We start from the raw sequence: 20773 nt of genomic DNA, 5'->3' as shown, positions 1-20773 counted from the left end.
TAATTACTGAGCTGTACACTTTAAGATTTGTGCACTCTACTGTATGTAATTACTGTTATGTATGTTATTCCTCAATGAAATAAATAAAGGGAAAAAAGGTTAAAAAAAAAAACATGCAGGGGAGAATTACCTCCAGAAATTACACTCACAGGTCAGGTACTCAGCCTAAGGTCATACAGCTGGTAGGCAGTGGAGTTGGGATTCAAAGCCAGGTCTGTTGGACTCTCACGACCTTAAGCCACCAGGCTATACTGACCTCTGACTGTCCCAAAGACGCCTTGAATCTCCACCATCCAGGCCCCTGCACAGGCAGCCTTGCCCCTGGGTTCAGACATGGGGACTCGCTTGTTCCTCACTGCTAATCACTGGTCGCTGTGGTTCAGTCACTTGCTCACGCTAAGTGGAGCTGGCCCCCGGAAGCCTCAACACACTGAGAGCTGCTGTTTAACCCATGAGGCCAAACAGGAGCAGTGCTCTGTGCCAGGAGAGGGTGCCTGGTGCACACTCACTTGCTATAATAGGCCCTGGCCGACAATGATGGAATTTCAGATGTGGAAGGATAGCTGAGCAGCAGAGCTGGCCCAGTGCTCTAGCTGCTAGGCCACACTGCCTCACACTTTCCCATTAGGACCCCAGCTCCCGCTGACTCAGAAAAGTCAGCCCCTGCCAGTCAACCTCACTCCCTTCCCCATCAGGGACCAGGAGGAGCAGAGGAGCTGGTGAGGGACTTGGCTCCCCTAAAGCCACCCACATTCTGCTTTAAATTCCCAGCCTGCCCAGGCTCCCCCCGCCACCTCCAAAGGGAGCCACCTCCTGCCGCTTGGCACGGATCCCCTCCCCTGCTGCATCCTCTCCACTCTCCCCCCAACTCCTACACAATCCTTGTCCCAAATCATTTCCTGCAGTTTCCCATCTGATCAGTTTCTTAGGAAGGATAATTATCCATGGAGGGAGGAGGCAGAAAATTCCCAGAGCCAACAACCCTGGGAAAAACTTCATCTAGTCCATTCTCCACCTGCCAGGAGAGCCTTTGTCCTAAACACAGGCCAGTCATAGTCACGCCTCCCCTAAAACCTCCGCAGTTCCTGCCACTACAGGAAAGAGTCCATGCTCCTCTGCAGTGAATCAGAGGCCTTCCTGATCTGTCCCAACGTGGGTTCAGCCTCATCGCCACTACATTCTAGGTAGCAGTGCCAGAACCGAGACCCGTCTGCCACCAGGGCCCACGCTGCATTGTGCTGCCTCCCTGTGTCACCTCAGCCTGCCTTGTATTTTAGCTGTTTACACTTCTATCTCCCACACAAAACTGTCAGTGCTGCAAGGGTGGGAACCACCTCCCACATGTCTGCGCCTGACGCACAGTAGGTGCTCAGAGGCAAGCTGAAGAGAAGGTGGGAGGCCCAGGGCAGCCGCCTCACCTCTGCAGAAGGAGCAGGGGACTGTTCCAGAAGGAACGGTACAGGAAAAAAGGCCCGCTTACACCATCACAGAAGAGCTGAGGACTAGGGGTTGGGAGACCAGAACTAACCCCAGCTCTACCACCACCCATTGTGGCCTGTGGGCAAGTCATTTCCGCTCTGGCCTTCTGCTTCCTCCTCTGTGAGATGAGGGGGTTGGGCCAGGCTCCGTCATTGTTCACCATTTATGAGACCTTACTGCTAGGTGCTCTCCTCAGCATTGTCATTGAACCTCCACGATCTGCAGTCAGGCTCCACACAGCTGCTAGAGTAAGAGCCAGGATTTAAGTCCAGGCCTTCTCATCCCAGCTCCTTATCTTTCCCATTACATCTTCTGGATCCTCACCGTCTCTAGGGTCCCTTCCAACAATAAAGTCTGATTCTCTGATTCTAGACCTGCCCTTTCCAGGCCTGACAACTCCCCAGGCCACGTGGGACCACAGGGTTCAGCCAGGACAGGCTTGTCAGGGCCCCGGTGCTCAGCAGTGCCACGCCTCCCACATGACAGGTCTGGTGACCGCCTGCCTGCGGGCACAGGGCTGGGCAGGGGAGGGGGCAGAAGTCCAGCAGAGCCTGGCACCCCACTCAGTCCCTCCCCTCCCCATATGCCCTCATTCCCTCCTACTCTGCCCCTGCTCCCTGCTCACCCCTCCCTGGGAACAGCTCTCCCAGGCCAGAGCTTCCGTCCCACTTCTGGCCTGGCCAGAGGTGCCTGTTTGGAAGCTTCGCTCTTGTTGCTTTCACAGACCCAGGCTGTGTAGCTATGGGCCAGGGACGGGCTTTGCTCAGCTCACTGTGGCCAGCCCAGAGCCAGAGCAAACTCTCCATCTCTGACTTCCAGGCTGCTCTGCACATCCCGCTCCAGGTCAGACCACATCACCAGCTCAAAAGCCTTTCATGGCACCACACAGCACCTAGAATCCAATCCAAAGCCTAACCCAAGGCCCACAGCACGATCTGGCCCCTGCCTTCCTCTCCATTCTCATACCACGCCTCCCTCTCTTACTCCACTCCAGGTTCCTTAAACACACCCTCCTTAGAGGCCCTAGTCTTTGAAAGGTGGGCTCCTTCTTATCATTTGCTCAGCTCAGAAGCTGGCTCCTTAGAGAGGTCTTCGCTGACCATCCAAAGTAGCACCTCTCTCTCATATTTATTTTCTTCAGGACACTTATCACTACCTGACATTGTTGTGTTCACTGTCCAACACCCCACACTGGCATGTGAGCCCCCTGATATCAGGAGCTTCCTCGTCTTGCTCCTGGCTGTGTCCTCAGTACCTGGAATAGAGTGTGAAACTGGGGGCTGGGGGCTGGTGGGGGCTGTGCTACACATTAGACTGGGTGGCCAGGGAGGCCTCTCTGAAGAGATGACATTTGATCCCGGCCTGAATGAGAGAGGCGGTCTACGAGTAGTCTTGCAGGCTGGGGAAAGCAAGTGCAGCGGCCGTATGGAGGAACAGGCCTGACAAGGCTCATGTGTTTGAGGAACCAGGAAGGCTGGTGAATGGAGGAGGGGAAGGAGCAGCAGAGAGTGAAGTCGAGAGAGGTGTAGGCCACACCTCTCCTTGATTTTATCCTACGTTCATCAGGAAGCAATTGAAAGGTTTTTAAAAGCAGGGCAACACCACATTCTGGTTTACCTTTCTAAAGGATCCCTCTGGCTGCTCTTTGGAGAGCTGATTACAGGCAGAGAGGAGTGGAGGCAGGAGATCATTCGGGAGGCCACTGGGGTCACCTGGGTTAGAGATGCTTGCGGCTTGGACGAGGAGAGCAGAAATGGAAATGGAGGGAGGAGCCAAGCATTCAATCCATGGAACCATGCTTTCCACCAGCCTGAGAAGCCCAGGCCAAGTCTACCCCTCTGGCTGAAGTTCTAGATGCTCGAGAATCCAGCCCAGCCCACTTACCCAATCTGATTTCTCACTGACCCCAACCCAGACATCCCACACACACACCCCACCCCAGCTGGCTGGGCCTCCTCTCCGGTGCCCACTCATACCCGCTGCTCAGAGCCTCAGCTGGTGCTGAGACTCTCAGCTGATCTACCACCTCCCCTCCTCTTATGAGGGTCTCAGGAAGGCACCTACCCTAAGGCCTCTGCTCCCAGCTCACCTCAACCACATCTCTCTCCCCTCCCTGAAGTCCTCTGGGCTTTGAGGCAGTGCACTGAATTATTCCGTTTCACTTTGCCAAGGTAGCTGGAAGCTGGACAAAGGCAGATAGCATGAAACGCACCCTTCGGCGTTGTCATGACTCTCAGGCAATGACGCACTATGTGGAGCCCCTGGCACAAGGCCAGGCACATGGTAGGTCTCAATCAACGGTGGCTCCCTCCTCACTACCTACATGTGGCAACACCCCTCACTGGTGCTCACTGCCCCACAGGGAGGCTCAGCTTCTCTGTCCAGTCAGGCAGGTGGGTGAAGTACATTTGGGAGTGAGATGAGGGGGTAAAGAATGCCCCAATGAGTTTCAAAAGTAAAGGTCAATGGCTCTGCACTATCTATGGCTCTGCATTATTCACATCTCTGTGCCTTTCCCCAGCTCCTCCCTCCACACGAGCTGAGCAAACTCCTGTTTAACCTTCAAGGCTCAGCTCAAAGCTCTGGGAAGCTTTCCCTGATCCGCCCCCCACCCAGCTCCTCCTGTGCACCCACAGCTCCGTGGGCCCTGCTGTGGCACTTCACAGCGCACTGCAAGTGCCTATTTACATGTTGGCCTCTCCCATGAGACTGGGATTATACTTATTCATCTTTCCATATTCAGCACAGCATTTATCAGGCACGAATCAGTGTTTGCTGAGTGTGCGTCTCCCTCTCTCCCCACTAAAGACAAAACTCAGACAGCTCAGCTCAGTCTCATTTGTACACCCATCCCAGTCCTAGTGACATTCAGCCCTATCCCGATGCCCTCTGGCCCACATACCTAAAATCATCCTTCACTGCCAGACTCCTCTCATCTCCTCTTCCTCTAATGCTATAGGAATAGTGGCAACTCCCATTTTGGAGCACTTATGATGTGCTCGGGGCTTTACAGATACTATCTCATTTGACTGGGGAAACTGAGGCTCAGACAGGGTGATGTAGTTATAAAGTGGCAGAACCTTCTGTCCTTGACATTGGCACAGTTCACCTGGCACCTCATCACAGCTGGGCCTATTTTAAAGATTTTATTTATTTATTTTTTCCCCCCAAAGCCCCAGTAGATAGTTGTATGTCATAGCTGCACATCCTTCTAGTTGCTGTATGTGGGACGCGGCCTCAGCATGGCCGGGGAAGTGGCACATCAGTGCGCACCCAGGATCCGAACCTGGGCCGCCAGCAGCGGAGCGCACGCACTTAACCGCTAAGCCACGGGGCCGGCCCTAGCTGGGCCTATTTTAAAAACCATCATCTGTTCCGCAAAATTTAGTGCTTTCATAGCTACACATCAGGTTGTCATACAAAATTGTGCTTTGCTCATTAAATGTTTCAAGTGATAAGTCTTGCTACTCCAGCTAGGTGGTGCAATGACTGTTATGTAGGAGAAATAGCATCAGACTTGTAATGGGAAGCCCTGGGTCTGGCTTCAGCTATGCCACAGTCAGGCTATATGACCCTAGGCAAGTCACTAAACTCTCTGGGCCTCAGTTTCCCTATTTGTAGAAAGGAGAATAACAGCATCTCCCCAAAAGGTTTCCTGATGCATGCTGGAAAGTGCTCTACCCACCTTAGGGGGTGTACCATTAAAAGGATAAATATTATTTATCCATAGCCGCCTCACCCCTGCGCTTTGCACAGCACTGGACACACAGCAGGGCATCAGTAAATCTTGCTGAGTGATTATTCAGTTGCTGGGAGATTCTTCAGGAGTCAGAGAGAAAAAACAAGCCACTATTTCTCTTTCTCCTGATCCTAGAGGGATTCCTAAGTGCCATTATTTATTGTGTGTTCAGAATGTGCCAAACTCTGTGCCACTCATCTTACAAGGGTACTCTCCCTGAATCCTCCCGACAACGCTGCCAGGTGCTACCCCATGTTGCGTTTGATCAAACTGAGACTCAGAGAGGGGAAGTGACTTGCCCAAAGTCGCAGTGCTATAAAGTGGTAGAGCTGAGATTTAAACCCAGGTCTGTCGAGCTGCAAAGCCTGTGTTTCTAACCACGTTTCCAAAGGGAACTGTTCTGGGACACTCCTCTGCAATCCAAAGGTCCTGCCCCAAGTAGAAGCTTCTGGCTGTGCCCAGTGAGACCTGTTTCACTCCAGCATCTTATTTAAATCCCACCTATCCTTCAAGGCCTGGTTCAACAGTCACCTCCACAAAGTCTTCTCTGATCCTCCCAAGTGGGAAGGTCTTTCTGCCTCCTCTAAGCCCTCACAGAATTCCATCTGCACCTTGAATCACACCCGCTTTCTACTGCCTGACTGTTCTGCGTCTATATCGCATTTCTCTGACCAGTCCCTGAGCTCCTTAAGAGAAGCAGTTCTCCTGCATCTTTGTTCATTCCACCAGCCAGGCAGGCCCAGAAGGGTGGGGTAGCGTGCCTGTTCCCCTCCTCCACTGAGCTGTAACCTGAGTCTTGGGGCTGTGCTCAGCTAGGTGAGCTGCCCCCACCTCATGCTGGTATCCTGCCTACCTGGTACAGCATCCAGATTCCTGTGTGCCCTGGCCCAGGACCCAGGAGATAAGATCTCATTCCCTGGTTTGATGGCAAAGATGCTATAAAAAGCATGGCACCCAGGCTCAACATTGGCTTGTGATGGAGTACAAAGGCCTGAGGAATCTGATGGGTCAGGGCAGAAGCCTCTGGGCTGGCTCAGAGGTCTGGAGCCTTGCACTTGGTTCTCCTGCAAGGACCTGCACAGCCAAGGCCAAATGGCTTCCCTGCCAGGAACAGCTCTCTGATAGACATTCCAGCCCTTAGGCTTAAAGGGCCCACTAGAGAGTTACCAATGCTTAGATACCTGTATCCAGGCCAAAGACCACAGCCCCTTCTCTTGGTCCAGCTCTGACTGCCTAGAGACGCCTGGGTTAGTTAACAGAGTAGGGAAAGTCCTCCCTCTGCAATTAATTCATATGTGGCTCTGGGCAGACCCTCTCTGGGCCTCCACTGGAAAATGAGAGGACTGGATCAAAACGTCTCCATTTCCCCTTTGGGCCCTCCACAGGTGATGATAAGGTTCTTTCTACCTCTAATATTCTAGAGGTAGAATAATATTCTCCACTTTCACTCCCAGAAACAGAGTGAGAGCAAGAGATGGACGTCCTCAGTTCAGGAGACAGCGGAGGCCAATTGGGGCTGCCTAGCACTGCGCCCTCAAAGCCTGTCCCCTTCAGAGGCAATCTCTTGCTTCTGCTACCTCAAAGGTGGCTGCTTCCCCTAACAGAGCCCCAGAGGTGCGTTTGGGCCCTAGCCACTTTAAGAAAAAGTGCAGGAGGCCTGACTGACCTCCTGGGGTGTGAGCTGGGCTCACCATGGAAACTCAGCAGACCCAGCGGGCAGAAGGCACCTAGTACCTTCCCTGCCTGCACAGGACAGGAGGAGCCTGCTGCATCTGCTTTGATCCCCAATCCAGAAAAGCTTTTCTCTCCTTTCAGAGTCCTTTTCCCTTCTCTTGTCACAGTAAGGACACAGCTTACTCATTCTGACTGGTTCATTCTCCTTGCCTAGAAGGAGTTCTGCAGTCCCCCAGGCAAACCCCACTCATCCCAGGGTTAAGTACCACTTTGTCCAAGGAAAGTTCTTTACCCTTCTTCAAACTCCCACAGCACAAAGGGCAGGGCTCTTAACCTTTGAGAGGGTCATAGATTCCTCCAAGAATGTGTGGCTACCATGGGCCTTCTCCCTCTGATAAAAACACACATATACAAATGTCTGCAGACTATTTTAGGGGGTCTGCATGTCCCCTAAACTCCATCAGGGACTCAGGAAGAATCTTAGAAACCCAGATCCAAAAGAACAGCTGGTTATCCAGTCCATTCTCTCACCTAAGCCAGAATTCCTTCTAACAGTAAGCCCCCCCAAATGATGTTCCTCTTCATGTGGCCCACCGCTCAAGATCACCTCCTTCAGGAAGCCTTCCTTCATCTCTCCTCTTCTCTGATCCCCTCAGCATCCCAATCTGAGCCACACAATTTCCCACCTGTGCTTTCTCCCTTGTATGTTGTCTTACTTCCCCAGCAAAAGAGCTGGCTCTCTGTGGACCCATTTGTTCAATCTCATAACTCTGAGCTGGAGTTGGTGATGACCATGATCCTGTATTTGAGAATTCTGTGCTCTGAAGCCAGGACTCACGACAGCATTGGCCCATCCCCCCAAAAGATGGGGCTGTGGAGATACTGTTGTAAGGGCCTCACCAGAGCAGGGGCTCCCCTGGGATGACTGCTGTTCCCACTAGAAAGTCCCGGAGTGCCTTTCAATGAAACTGAAATCCACAGATAGGGAAACTAAGGCCCAGGAAGGCAAAATGACTTACAACAGGTCAATATGCAAGAAAGAGGCAGAGCTAGGACTAGGACGGAGGTCCCTGATTCCCAGCCTAGAGCTCTTTTCCTTTATACAAATAGCTTTATGAAAACTAAATCTGCCCACACACTGTGTATGTGTATGCATAGAAAATTTCTGAAAAGATGCACAAGAAAGTTAAGAGTGGTAACCTCCGGCAAGAATGACAGTGGAGGTGGTCAGAAAAGTGAGGAGGGAACTTTCCCTTTTTACCTTAAATACCCTTCTGTACCATTAGGTTCTATTTCTGTTTGTTTGTTTTTGTTTTTTAGCATGAACAAGTTTTATTTATTCATATTATAAAAATAAATCTGTCATAGAAAGGAGGTTCTGGCCCCAGTCCACCCCCAACAGACGCATTAAAAACAGAGAGGCTGTAAGTCAACCTGTCCAGGTACCACTATAAATTAACAAGATTGCCTTCTTGCACGGTTTATGGCCACTGGTCTCATTAATTCATAGTCACAGTGCGGTTGATGGCTTGAGGAATCTTCTCATGAAAAGCTTAATTCAATTAGGGCTCTTGGCAGCTCCTTGAGGAAGCTCTGATATCTCACTTTTACTTATACAAATTGAGGGCAGACCAAATAGATCCGGATTTACCAGAGAGCCCCCACCCAGCCCAGAGAGGATGCCCTTGCAGACCCTCCATTAGAGCCAAGCTGAGGGAGGAGGGAGGCAGCCAAGGCAGCGCCACTTAGAAACAGGCTGACACTTAAAGCACCACTGTGTCACTATCCGAGCTCTGTTAAACTCCCTGGCCTGGCATTAGGTCTGGGACCAGCCTCTCCAACCCTTGCGCTCTCTCCTCTCTGAGCAGTCAAACTGGTTTCTTGTCTGCCCCAAAGGCTTCACATGGACTCTATCTCTACATGCACTCACTCATTCCCCAAATACCTAGGAGCCCTTACTCTCTGACAAGCACAGATAAGAAAGCAAACAAAGGCCCTGGCCTCAAGGGATTTACATTCTCGTGGAAATTGTGTACAGTCAGGGGTCGCATAATGACATTCTGGTCAATGCATAATGATGTTCCAGTCTACTCGGGAGCGCATATATGACAGTGAATGGATGGTGGTCCCATAAGATTAGTATCATACAGCCCAGGTGTGTAGGAGGCTATACCATGTAGGTTTGTGTAAGCACACTCTAAGATGTTTGCACAGCGACGAAATCGCCTAACGACACATTTCTCACAACATATCCCCATGGCCTGCGACACACAACTGTACTAAGAATAGCTCTCTCTGTCCCGCCTGCTTATCTAATTCCTCTCCATCATTCAAGACTGGCTCAAGTTCCACCTCCTCTGAGAAGCCTTCCCTAACCACCTCTGCCCCCAAGGATTGCTTGTTCCCTCTGAACTTTGCCTCTGCCAGGAGTCTGCCCAGCCCTCAGCACAGATCAACCGTTTTCTCCTAAGCAGACTGGAAGCTCCTAATGAGCAGGCCCTGGGTTTCACTCTTCTTGGTTCCCTGATTGGCCACGGGCTAAATGCCTGATGGCTGATTTCAGCTGACCTGCCTCTTCAACCCCAACTTGAACAGACGAATTAATTAGCTGCTCTCAGTCCTGGCTGCCCAGCACAACGACACAGCCTTTGTCAGCTTTGCCTGGCACACGGCGAGTACTATGTAAGTGTTAGCTGTTTATTCTTTTGGTGAGCTTGTGGGCTTTGCCTGACACACAGTTGTGATGTCATTTCTCCACCTTCAGTGGCCTAGTCTCAAACCGGCTGAGCACTGTGGAAGGGCCAGTCTAGGGAGGAAGTGTCCCTCAAGGGACCAGGAATGGGGCCTGGGAAGGAACAGGACTCATCCTGAACCTCACCCAGAGCTACTTAAGGACATAGCTTTTCAGAAAAGAGCTTGCTGGGGTAATTTGGGAAACTCCAGATTCTCAGCAAGTCAGCATAAGAACTCAGGGGTCAGGTCTGGCCTAACAGACCCCAAAACTGGCCCCACATGTTGGATTTGGATGAGCTTTAAGGGGGAAGGAAATGAAGTCAGCATGATCCCAGGGAACGGGGGCAGCCCACTGATCCTGGCCCAACCCAAAACTTAGTGCAGTTAAAATTAGATTAGCCCATAAGATTAAAAATACCCACATATAATCACGGGCTGCCTTAAAGTATCGGTTGATGTTTATCGGCATCTAAAGAGACAGTTTGGCCCGGTGCAGTGTGTGCAGACAACCTTGGGGAGACACGTCTGACTCAGACATTTGCAGGGGGAGTGAGTGCTGCAAAATGAGGCCCACACAGGCGATGGATGACTCAGGAATAACCCAGGTCCTGGCTCTGCTGAGTGAGCCTTCTCTCCCCACCACGGAAGGAAAGGGGGCAGGTCGGGGGTTACAGGAAGAGGGAACAGGGAGGAGGCCCGCCAGCTGTGCACAGGTGGCATTCCCACAGGGAGCCTGGGGCCCTCAGCTGCAGTCCCCTGCCCCTCCTATGTTCTGAATGCCTCCACTTCTGAGAAGGGCTATTTGCTTCACAGCAGCACTTGGAGGGGGTCACGGTTTTTCCCCTAAACCCAAGAAACAATCCACAGAGAGCAGCCAAGACTTGAAATACTAAAACCTTTAAACCCTTCCCTGTTCAAAATGATTACGGGAAAAATAAAACTTCTGAACTGAAAGGGAGTCAGGGCATGATGATGAAAAGAACATGGGCTCCAAAGTCACACAGACCTGGGCCTAAACCCAATGTTTTCCAGCTGTGCAAGTACCTGACACAGCTTCTGAAATAGGAGCTCAATGAGTGGCAGCTAATATTTAACAAAACTTACAAATTAGGAAACAGGGGCTCAGAGAGGTTGTGTCTTGCCTAAAGTCACACAGCTAAGCAAAGGGCTAAGACCAGCGCTCAGGTCTCTTGACTTTCCCACTCCTGTCCATCCAGCATGTCTTCTGTTGTAATTCACTTCTCTGCCTCTCCTTTCTCCTCCCCGAGGGCCTACAACACTTCAAGGGAAAGGAAAAGGCCTCCATTTCAAAGGTTTGCTGCTCCCCAGACAACGGCTCTGAGAATGACAGGTCCCAAGGCTGAGTTCAGCCCTCACACTCCTCATAAAAATACAGATGTGCTGGAGGGGTTGATAAGAACTCGGAGCTGAGCTGGCCTGGGCTCCAGACCACCCCAAATCACCCTGCTCCTTCAGCCTTTCCCTCCTACAGGAGGAACTGGTGTCCCTCCTGACAACCATCCAGGTCACCAATGTGGATGTGCCTGGTCATTTACTCTTGTCAAAGCCCCTTGGGATCTCTGGTCCTCCTTGATCTTCCCAATGACTTGACATGTCAGCCAGGTAGGAAAGAGGATGGGGCCTTGGGTTAGAAGTCCAGGGATTGTGTCCTTTGCCACTTAGTTGCTATGTGACCTCAGATTCCTTAGATGTAAAATGGGTACATTAATACCACCTGCTATTCTAACCCACAGGACCATTGAGACGATCAGAATTAAACACGGTATATGCAAGTGCTTTGGAAACAAATGACAGTACTAACGAGAATTACTACTGAACTCTGCCTGCCTTATAGGGCTAAAGAAAATTGTGCCACCTGCTCCCAGCACAGAGGCTGCCTCTCCGGGGATCCTACTGGGCCCTGAGGATAACCAAAAGCAGCCCAGCACCCTTTCTGCCCAGAGACAGGGGATCACACTCAAAAGGTTAGCCACCCCCTGTTGGCTAAAGGCAACCACCCTTTAACTTGCACTCCCCTGCCCAAGCAGGGAAAAAGCAAGCCTGGTCAGACCACCGAGAGGGCACCAGCAAAGAGATGGCAGGCACAGTCACAACCAGAGGACACCCTTGTGTCTGACTGTGGGATTCAGTTGCACCCATGCGACTCACAGGGACAGAGGATAGGCCCAAAGCCAGGCATGGAACTCCTATAGCTTTCTTAGGGCACAGAGACAGCTCCCACTGTTGACATCTGCCCAGCTACCAGAGGGAGTCCTGAAATGCCCGAGTGCACGTGCAGTGAGCTGGGCACCTACTCAGTCAGGGCCTCGGGCATCTGCCAAGGGGACTGTGGGGGGCAGGAGATGCAGGTGCACCCCTAGAGGAGGCTATGCCAAGACTCAAACAGAAATAAATAGCAATTCAACGTCACAGAAGATAACTTCTACGAGCTGCTTCCTCAACTGTGAAACAGAGATAGCCTTTATCTCATATGATTTTAGTAGGTATTAAATGAGATTACTTTTATAAAGTGCCTGACACTCTTCTGTAGATACTCAATAAATGGTAATTCTTATTAAAACACACACACACACAACAGAAGAGATGTCACAGGGCAGGCTAGGCCTCATGCCAAAGTTGTGGATAAACAATAAGGGAAACGGGTTCCGGGGAGAAGTGAAAGCGACTGCTGTGGGCTACAGTGGGCTGGGAAGACGGCCCAAAGAGGGAGGAATCTAAACGGGCCCCGAGAGCTACCGCAGTGAGCCGGGCACTGTGCTGGGCATGCCCATGTTTCATCCCTACATCCGTCCTAGAAGGCAGAGATGGTGTCTTCACCTCACCAATGATGCAAGTCAGGTGCGGAGAAACGAGGTGCCTGGCCCACGGTCACCAGGTACTGAGTGACCCCGTCTTTCCTTTCCACCAGAGCTAGAGGGGCGTGGCAAGAACGAGAGGAAAGGCGTACCTTGTGGGTGTTCAGCTGAATGAAGTCCAGGCAATACCAGGAGCCCAGGCCCTCAAAGTGCCCTGGCGCTTCTGGACACATGTCCTACCTTCAGCCTTCCACCCAGTTCCCAGGCAACCTCCCCCGACTCTGTCCTGCAGTCAGTCAGTTGTTTCCCCAAAGAGAAAAAGGTCACCTCTTTCTTTTTAGAGACTCCCACCTGCACTTCCTGAGACAGTTTCAAGGTGACCTTTAAGTTGTTCCTCTCTCCTTCTGAAAAGTGGCAGAGGTAAGTTCTAGTCTTATTTTTACAGGAAACCAGTTGCTGGACCTGATATCCACACATGTGAAGTGCGCAATAATGACCCCCTTCTCCCCAACTCACAGACTTGTCCTAAGGAGGAAATGGCAGGATATGCCTTGCAAAGACCAAAACTGAAAAAAGCTATAAGATGTAAAGGGACAAAGGAAGGCTTTTTTGTCTCTGGTCAGGAGACAAGAAGAATACCTGCTTTATGGGCCCCTGGGCCTCTGCCAGGAGTTCCGGGGCAGGGATTTGTTTGTGTTGCAAACAAACGCAGGAGGTGCCAATGATGAGCTGGGTTACAGTGAGGCTCTCCTTTGGAACCAGCACTGGACTAGGAGTCGGGTGAACTGAGGACAAAACAGAATTCATGCAGGGTCCAGATCACAAGGTGGGGTGGGGGTGGAGAACGGATCTAACCCAAGGCTTGGGATGACTCTCACAGTTCTCCCAATAGTCCGACCTGCCCACGCCACTAGCCCCTCCCCACCAAGGAAAAGGCAAGAATCCCTAACTGTCAGAGCAAAAAGGCCCAGGGAAGGGAAGTGACTTACCTAATGTCATCCGCTGAGTCAGTTAGAAGAGAACCCAGAAACATCTACTCTAGAACTTCAATTCTAACCCCACCCCTCCCACACTCATCTCTGACAGTGTCTACCTGAAGCTCTGCTCAATGATTAGGATAAGAATGAGATCCTAATTCTTTGCACCCAGCACTTTCTATTTTTAAAGGAGGGGTACCTTGCAAGGGAAGCAGCTGCACAGATGACAGAATGAGGGCTTCAACACAGCTCCAACCCACACTGGGGCACAGGAGAGAGAATAGGAAAGACCTCAAACTGAACTCCCAGGTTCCTGGGTATCTGACTGTGCAGAGGGAGCACGGCCTCAGGCCCCCATTCCTATGCCCTAAGTCAGCTGGTGCCATCTCCCCTCCCCCCAGGACCAGCTCTGAAGGCAGCTTAAGTGAAAGGAAGAACAAAGTCAGTAAGACACACCCAAAACCCTGAAACCTTAAGGAAGGACACCCCGTGGCAGCCTCGGTTGAGAGAGTTGTAATTCTCCAGCCTCAGAGGAAGACTGTAGGAGGCTGGGGTAGGAATGCATTTGCCTTAGGTGGTTAAAATACCAACAGGGGCAGCTGCCACTCATTGAATGCTTCTTAGGTACAAAGTCAGCTTTATGTGCATTAACTTATGTCATTGTCACATCAACAACACTATAGCTAGATACTATTATTTCCTCCACTTTATACACAAGGACACTGAGGCTCAGAGAGGATAAGTGGCAGAGTGGTGGAACCCTCATTAACTTCAATTCTACACTGCAAAAGTAAAAGAAAAAAATGGGCTTTCCCTTTTGCCACTTGAACAGGGACCCTTGAGATCTTCAGGTCACCTTTCTCTTTACTCTCTTCCCCAGGATGGCCAGATGCTAGGGCTCCCCTGTTTTCAGAGGCAGAAAAATGCCCTTCCAAGCCAGAGATACAGATTTATGGAGCTGCAAAGGCCCTCAGAGATCATATCCAGCCTCCTCATTTTACGACGGGAAAAACTGAGGCCCGAGGCTGAATGACTTGTCCGGATTACCCAAGTCAATGGAACGGCAGAAATGTCACACCTGGAAGGGGCCACACAGATCAAGTGACAGATGGAGACGCATGACTGCCCCAAGGTCATAGAGGGAGGTGGGAGTTTCCTAACTTCTAGATTGGTACCCTTGCCATGGCACCCTCTCTGTTCTCCAGCTGCCCAGGGTCCCTGGCACAGGTTCTGGTACAGACAAAGCAGGCCAAGTCTGACCCCGTTAGAACTAGAGATATCAGGCCTGCAGGGACAAACTCCTGACTGCCCAGAGTAGGAACTTTTTGGTCATGCTGTCATCCCACCAGGAGGCACTGAGACCTGCAGTGTGTGTACCAGCCCCAAGACCCTAACACAACGCCAAATGTGGTTGGAGAGAGGACAGCAAACCATAGACAGTGCTTGTGAGGTCTCCTCCTGGTCTCACACAGGCAAATGACACATCACAGTCACTTCAGTTTCTTACAACAAATTAAGATACAAGTTTCATGACTCAATTGATATGGTCAAATTTAGAGAGTCTTGCCAGTTTCACAGGTGCACGAGACCTTCAGGAAAAGGCCCCAGCTTGTTCAAGGTCATGTATTTGCCAGAATCAGTACACATGGCTCCCTTGCCCAGTCCCTGATTTTTTCCAGGAAGCTGGCTGCCATCAGGGTACTGATGGCCCAGTTCCATGTACAGGCCCTGCTACTGTCACAGCACTAAAGCCCCGCACCAGGAAGCCAGCTTCTGGATCTGTCAAAACAGAGTGGACTCCTGCAGCATGTCCCAGAGCCTGCCTCACACCAGCCTGGCATTGCCAGCTCCTGCATGTCCTTGGGCAAGCTGCAAGGCTTCCTGCCAAGAGTCACAAACTCCCCAAATCCAAACCAGCAGAGTCTCAGGCCCTCATGCCTTCCACATCAAACCAGGGGTTAAAAAAAGCAAAGGCAGCTTTCAAAGACCCCTGGACACACTTCCAGAGACTTCTGGGCTATGCAGACTCAGGGGAGCTCCATCACTCACCCTGCAGAAAAGTAGTCAGGCCTAGCAGGGAGACCAACCTTCTGGAAGAGAACGACTTTTCTGTTTCCTTCTCCCAAAAAGAACATTTCAAAGTCTCTTCAGACCAGAACATCCTGAGCCCCTCCACCTGTCCATCTCCCACTTGGCTGAATGGCAGGCCAACGTGAGTGGCCAGCCCAGACAACACCTTGAGACACAGCCGGGTGCCAACCCAGAGGTGAGCTGGGGCTAGACTACACTTCAACTTCCTCCACTCCCTCTCCACCCCCAAACAGACTTCAGAAATTTCCAGGGCCCCCTGTCCCATAAATTGTATATGGGATGGTATTCCTGGGCCGGAAACTGACTCAGGGGCTCCTGACTAGCCTGGGCAGGCAAAACTGACAGATAACACTCTGGGGACAAAGAAGGTGAGAATATGGGGATCCCTCATGTTCCACCACACTTCTAGGTCTCCATCACACAGGTCCCCCACTATACTCAAACTCTTTAGCCAGGCCAAGTAGAAATACACTCCCTCCTGGGACACTCTCCCACGAAGCATGGAATTGCACTGGTTGCAGCTGACAGAGCAGACTGTGCCGCTTGGTGGAAGACACTCTTCTCTGTCTCACACACAGCTGGTGCCTGGCTCCCCTCGGGGTCTGGCCCAACCAAAGGAGACTTGCCAGGCCTGTAAGCCTTGCTGAAGGTATCTAGTATCAGAAGCATCCCATGCTCTAACCCTGCTTTCTCCCATGCACAATGCTGGCTCCAATCTTGGGGGGACCTCAGACCACAGAAGTCACAGAGATAGAGTTTGAAGAGAACCAAGATGGCAGAATGGAGGTTGCCGACGTTACAGGGGTAGTCCGGATCCTTATTCCTGAGCAGCCTCAAGTGGTAAGGAGGAGGCAAGAAGCTCACCAATTTGGTGGCAGAGGAAGCAGTGGAGCAAACTGGACTTACCTATCTTCATGAGGCAGGCCAGCAGGATCCAGAGGGAGATCTCGAAGGGTGTACGCACGTGTGAGTAGTCGATGCCCAGGACTGGAAAGGCCTTTCGAGTCTTCATGCTATGTTCAGTGACGGAATGGTTAACAGGGCGACTCTCAGGGGTGAGCTCTGGTGGGGCGGTGGTGACATCCCCAATGGAGCGTTCCCGTGGTGGCTCTGAGCCACGGATGGTGCTGGCAGTAGGGCTGGGCTGCAGGCCATGGCTCCTGAGGACAGGTAGCAGCCCCACCAAGGCTACCAACACGAACAACGAAGGGAAGATTCGGGGAGGAGAGAGGCCACGGATGCCAGACCACAGAAGCATTGTGTTGCTCCCTCCGCCCAGTAGGCCTTGACCCTTAGCAAAGTGAGAGTAAGACCTGGGACGTAGGTTGCAAGGGGTCAGCAGGTGGGAAGAGAGACTGCAGTAGTCTCTAGGAAAAGTTCATGTTTTAGAAAGGAATTTTTGTGGAAGGAGTCCTCTGCAGGTGGAGGGAGGCTGGGTTCACGATGTAGAACTCCAAAACGGGGAAAAGGGACAAGGACCTAGGAAGGACCAGAAAAGGAGACCAAAAGGTCTGGAAGCCTGAGAAAGCAGGAGTGGGGAAGGGACTGCACCCTAGGGTCAGAGGAAGGGACAGGATAGGTTGAACCCCAAGCAAGGAAAAGGAAGAGGGAAGGCTGGGACCCTCGGCCGAGGAAAGTGACTTGAGGAGCTGACTCGGCTTAAGGGAAGGGGCAGGGAGCCTGAGGTAAAGGAAGGGGACCGAAGAGGGTGGGACCCTGTCCAGGAAAGAAAAGAGGGGGCTGGGAGCCCAGGCTGCGAGGAAGGAGTGAAGCTGGAAAGCGGCCGGGAGCTTCCCCACCCAGAGAACGGCCGTGATGCAGGCGCGCCGGGCTGAGATTCCGGGGAAACGGAGGGAGGTGGAAGGCGGAGGCAGGCGGCCTGGCGGGAGGGCGCCTCGGCGCGGGCTGGGGGCGGCTCGCGGTGGGCCAGCAGCAACACGCCCCTCCTTGCGGCCCCGGCGCGGCGCTCCGCTCCGCCCCGGCCCAGCTTCAGTTCCTCCGCGTCCAGCTCCAGATCTAGATCTGACCCCGACCCCAGCCCCGGTGGCGGCGGACCGATGCCTCGTTGAGCCCGGCGCTGTTACTTATAGGCACCAGCGAGCAGCCAGCGCAGCGGGCTAGAGGGACCTGTCAGAGCCCGCGCAGCGCAGCGACCCCTGTCGCCCAGGGGAGGAAGTATCGCATAGACAGAGGAAGGAGAGTCAGAGACGGCAAAAGTCCCGAATCTACAGAGATTCGAACATGGGTAAAATGTTTTCACGTCCACATCCACAATCTCATGAAGGCGTCCCAATAATCTTGTGAAGGATATATTATTATTTTATGTGTTTAGTTAACATGTGACCTTGAGCAAGTTACTTAACCTCTCTGTTCCATAGCTTTCTCATCTATAAAGTGGAGATAGTAGGAGTACCTATATCAGAGGGATACTGTGATGACTAAATGAGATAATCTATGTAAGGTGTTTAGAATGGAGCCTGGCACAGAGAACCACTATTATGGTTCCAGTTTTGCAGATGAGGAAACAGCTGAAGAGAGTTCCTTAGCTACTATGCAAATAGTTGTGTCTGTTTGCTAGGGCTGCTGTAACAAAGTACCACACACTGGGTGGCTTAAAGAACAGAAATTTATGGTCTCGTATTCTGGAGGCTAGAGGTCTGAAATCAAGGAGTTGGCAGAGTTGATTCCTTTGGAGAGCTGTGAGGGAAAATCTGTTCCATGCCTCTCTCCTAGCTCCTGGTGGTTTGTGGACAATCTTGGGTGTTCCATGATTGCGGCAGCACGACTCCAAACTTCACATGGTGATCTCCCTGTGTCTCTGTCTCTGGGTCCACATTTCCCCTTTTTTATAAGGTACCAGTCAGACCGGACTAGGGGCCCACACTAATGACCTCATCTGAATTTGATCATCTTCAGTAACTCTATTTCCAAATAAGACTATATTCACATGTACTGGGGGTTAGAACTTCAACATCTTTTGAGAGGACACAATTCATCCCCTAGCAGTAGTGGAACTGAGATTTGAACATACAGTGTTGGTTGGAATCGGTAAGATTCAAGAGGTCACGGCTGTGTACTGGAATCATTGGAAAACTTTTAAAAACTACCATTGCTTGGGACACTCCTTCAGAGATTTGGATTCAGTTGCTCTAGGATAGTGCCCAAGCATGATGGGTATTTTTTCAAAAGTTCCTCCAGGTGATTCTAATGTACAACTAGGGCTGACAACTATTGACATTACATCCCTGTTTTGCAGAATAGTAAATCAAGGCCAAGAAAGTCAAAGTGACTAGCTCGAGATCACAAAATGATTTCAAAAGAGTTCAGCTCAGTTTAGCAAATATTTACTGGGCCTCTTGACAGGGTTTTGTGCTGGGCTCTAGCAACACAGAAATAAGACATGAGGAAGAAAGAGGTGGGAGTGATTGGAGGGGGCAGAAAGGGGGTGCAACAAGAGGTTTTAGGGTGCTGATAATGTTCTATTTCTTTACCGGGTGGTGGTTACAAATGTTACACAGATACAGTTGTTTTGTGATAACTCATCGAGCACTCATAATTTGGGCAAGTTTCTTGAGAAATGCCATTCTTCCACAAAAAGCTATATTAAAATGATAATATGGGCCGGCCCCGTGGCTTAGCGGTTAAGTGCACACGCTCCGCTGCTGGCAGCCGGGGGTTCGGATCCCGGGCGTGCACTGACGCACCACTTCTCCAGCCATGCTGAGGCCGCGTCCCACATACAGCAACTAGAAGGATGTGCAGCTATGACATACAACTATCTACTGGGGCTTTGGGGGAAAAAAATAAATAAATAAAATTATAAAAATAAATAAATAAATAAAATGATGATGCAGTGATGTGACAGTGACTGAAGGTGCCAACACTAAACTGAATTCTCTGTCTCTCACATTCTCCTGGCACAGGTCCAGCCACTTGGGAGATGACGGAAGAGCCTAGAAGAGACTTCAGAGAAGGCCAAGGGCCTGTGTCACCTGGGAGCAAATGAAAGGAGAACATCAGCTATAATGGAAATAATCAGAGAATAACAGCATTTAGAGCAAGGATCAGAATATGACAATAATGCCTCACAATGGTTCAGTCCTGTATAGTTCACAACCAAGTGCCCGGGTTTATCGACCATCTGAGTCCTTGTGCATAGTGGGCCTCAATAAATAGTAGCTACTATTCTTATTTCCATTTTACAGATGAAAAAACTAAGGCTCAGAGACATGAAGCCATTTGGCCAAGGTCACCCAGCTATTAGTAGGAGATCCAGGACTCAAGTCAGCTTTCTAATATCCGAAACACCACAGGTTCAGTGTAGAAAAAAGAAGAGATGGAAAGGATGAGGCTGGTGGAGGGACTTTCCACAGGTGACACAAGGCCAGAATCCTCAGACCTATAGTCCTTTCCAGTCTCAAGGTCAACGTTCACTGGTGCACACTGATCCTCCATACTCTCTGACTCTCCCTCATTCCAGGCCTCAGTGAGTCCTTGGGTGCCAGCCTGGGAGGTAGCAGAACCCCAGAGGGCCAGGAAATGCCAGCCCTGAGATCCTCTACAGCCTGGAGAAGGTTATAACAACATGAAAGTACCAAGAAAGAGCCCTGAGGGAAACCACCTGGGACAGCCCATGGCCAAGGCCCAGCCCAGGCAGTATAGCATAAGAGTTAAGCACAGGGGCTGCCTACCGTGGATAGCCAGATTGTCTAGGTTCAAATCCAGCAACACCACTCACTAGTTATAAGACCTTGAGTAAATCAATCAACCTCCTTGTTCCACAGTTTCTTTCTCCATAACGTGTGGGCAATAATAGTACCAATCTCATGGGGCTGTTTTGAGGATATTAGCCAATGTACATATAGCCCTTAGAGCAGCACTCAGCAATGTACCACATATATTTACCCTCATTATCTTTATTTACATGTACCAAGGGCCTCAAATGTAGACTTTTGATGTGAGGGTCACATGAAATTAGGCATTCAGTTACAGAGACACATTGATAGGCTAGAAGCAAGACTCTTAGGTCTGTGAAATTGGTCCCATATTCAAACCATACCACTTACAGCATGATATAAATTTAATAATTTTAGATAAATTATACTGCTGTGTATTTGCATGTTAAAAGCATGTTCTTGTTAAAGGTAAACAGTTAAAATATAATGCAATATTTGTAACCCTGTTTTAGCAAGTCCTCACTTTTTTTTTTTTTTTTTGTGAGGAAGATTAGCTCTGAGCTAACATCCGATGGCAATCCTCATCTT

General features: G+C 50.8%; 1 protein-coding gene across 1 annotated transcript in view; it reads right to left on the bottom strand.

Moving 5' to 3' along the window:
* SLC9A1 (solute carrier family 9 member A1) overlaps nt 1–17575 on the bottom strand; it is a 49275-nt gene extending 31700 nt beyond the window's left edge. Inside the window, exon 1 of the mRNA XM_004425795.3 lies at nt 16416–17575. Coding sequence (XP_004425852.1) covers nt 16416–16767 — 352 coding nt within the window. The 5' untranslated portion in view covers nt 16768–17575. The remainder of the gene's footprint in view (nt 1–16415) is intronic.
* Nucleotides 17576–20773: the final 3198 nt, after the last annotated feature.

The sequence above is a fragment of the Ceratotherium simum genome, chromosome 22 (assembly GCF_057802395.1).
Source record: "Ceratotherium simum simum isolate JZ-2026a chromosome 22, ASM5780239v1, whole genome shotgun sequence".
Lineage (NCBI taxonomy): Eukaryota > Metazoa > Chordata > Mammalia > Perissodactyla > Rhinocerotidae > Ceratotherium > Ceratotherium simum.
This window is presented reverse-complemented; position numbering and strand designations above follow the sequence as displayed.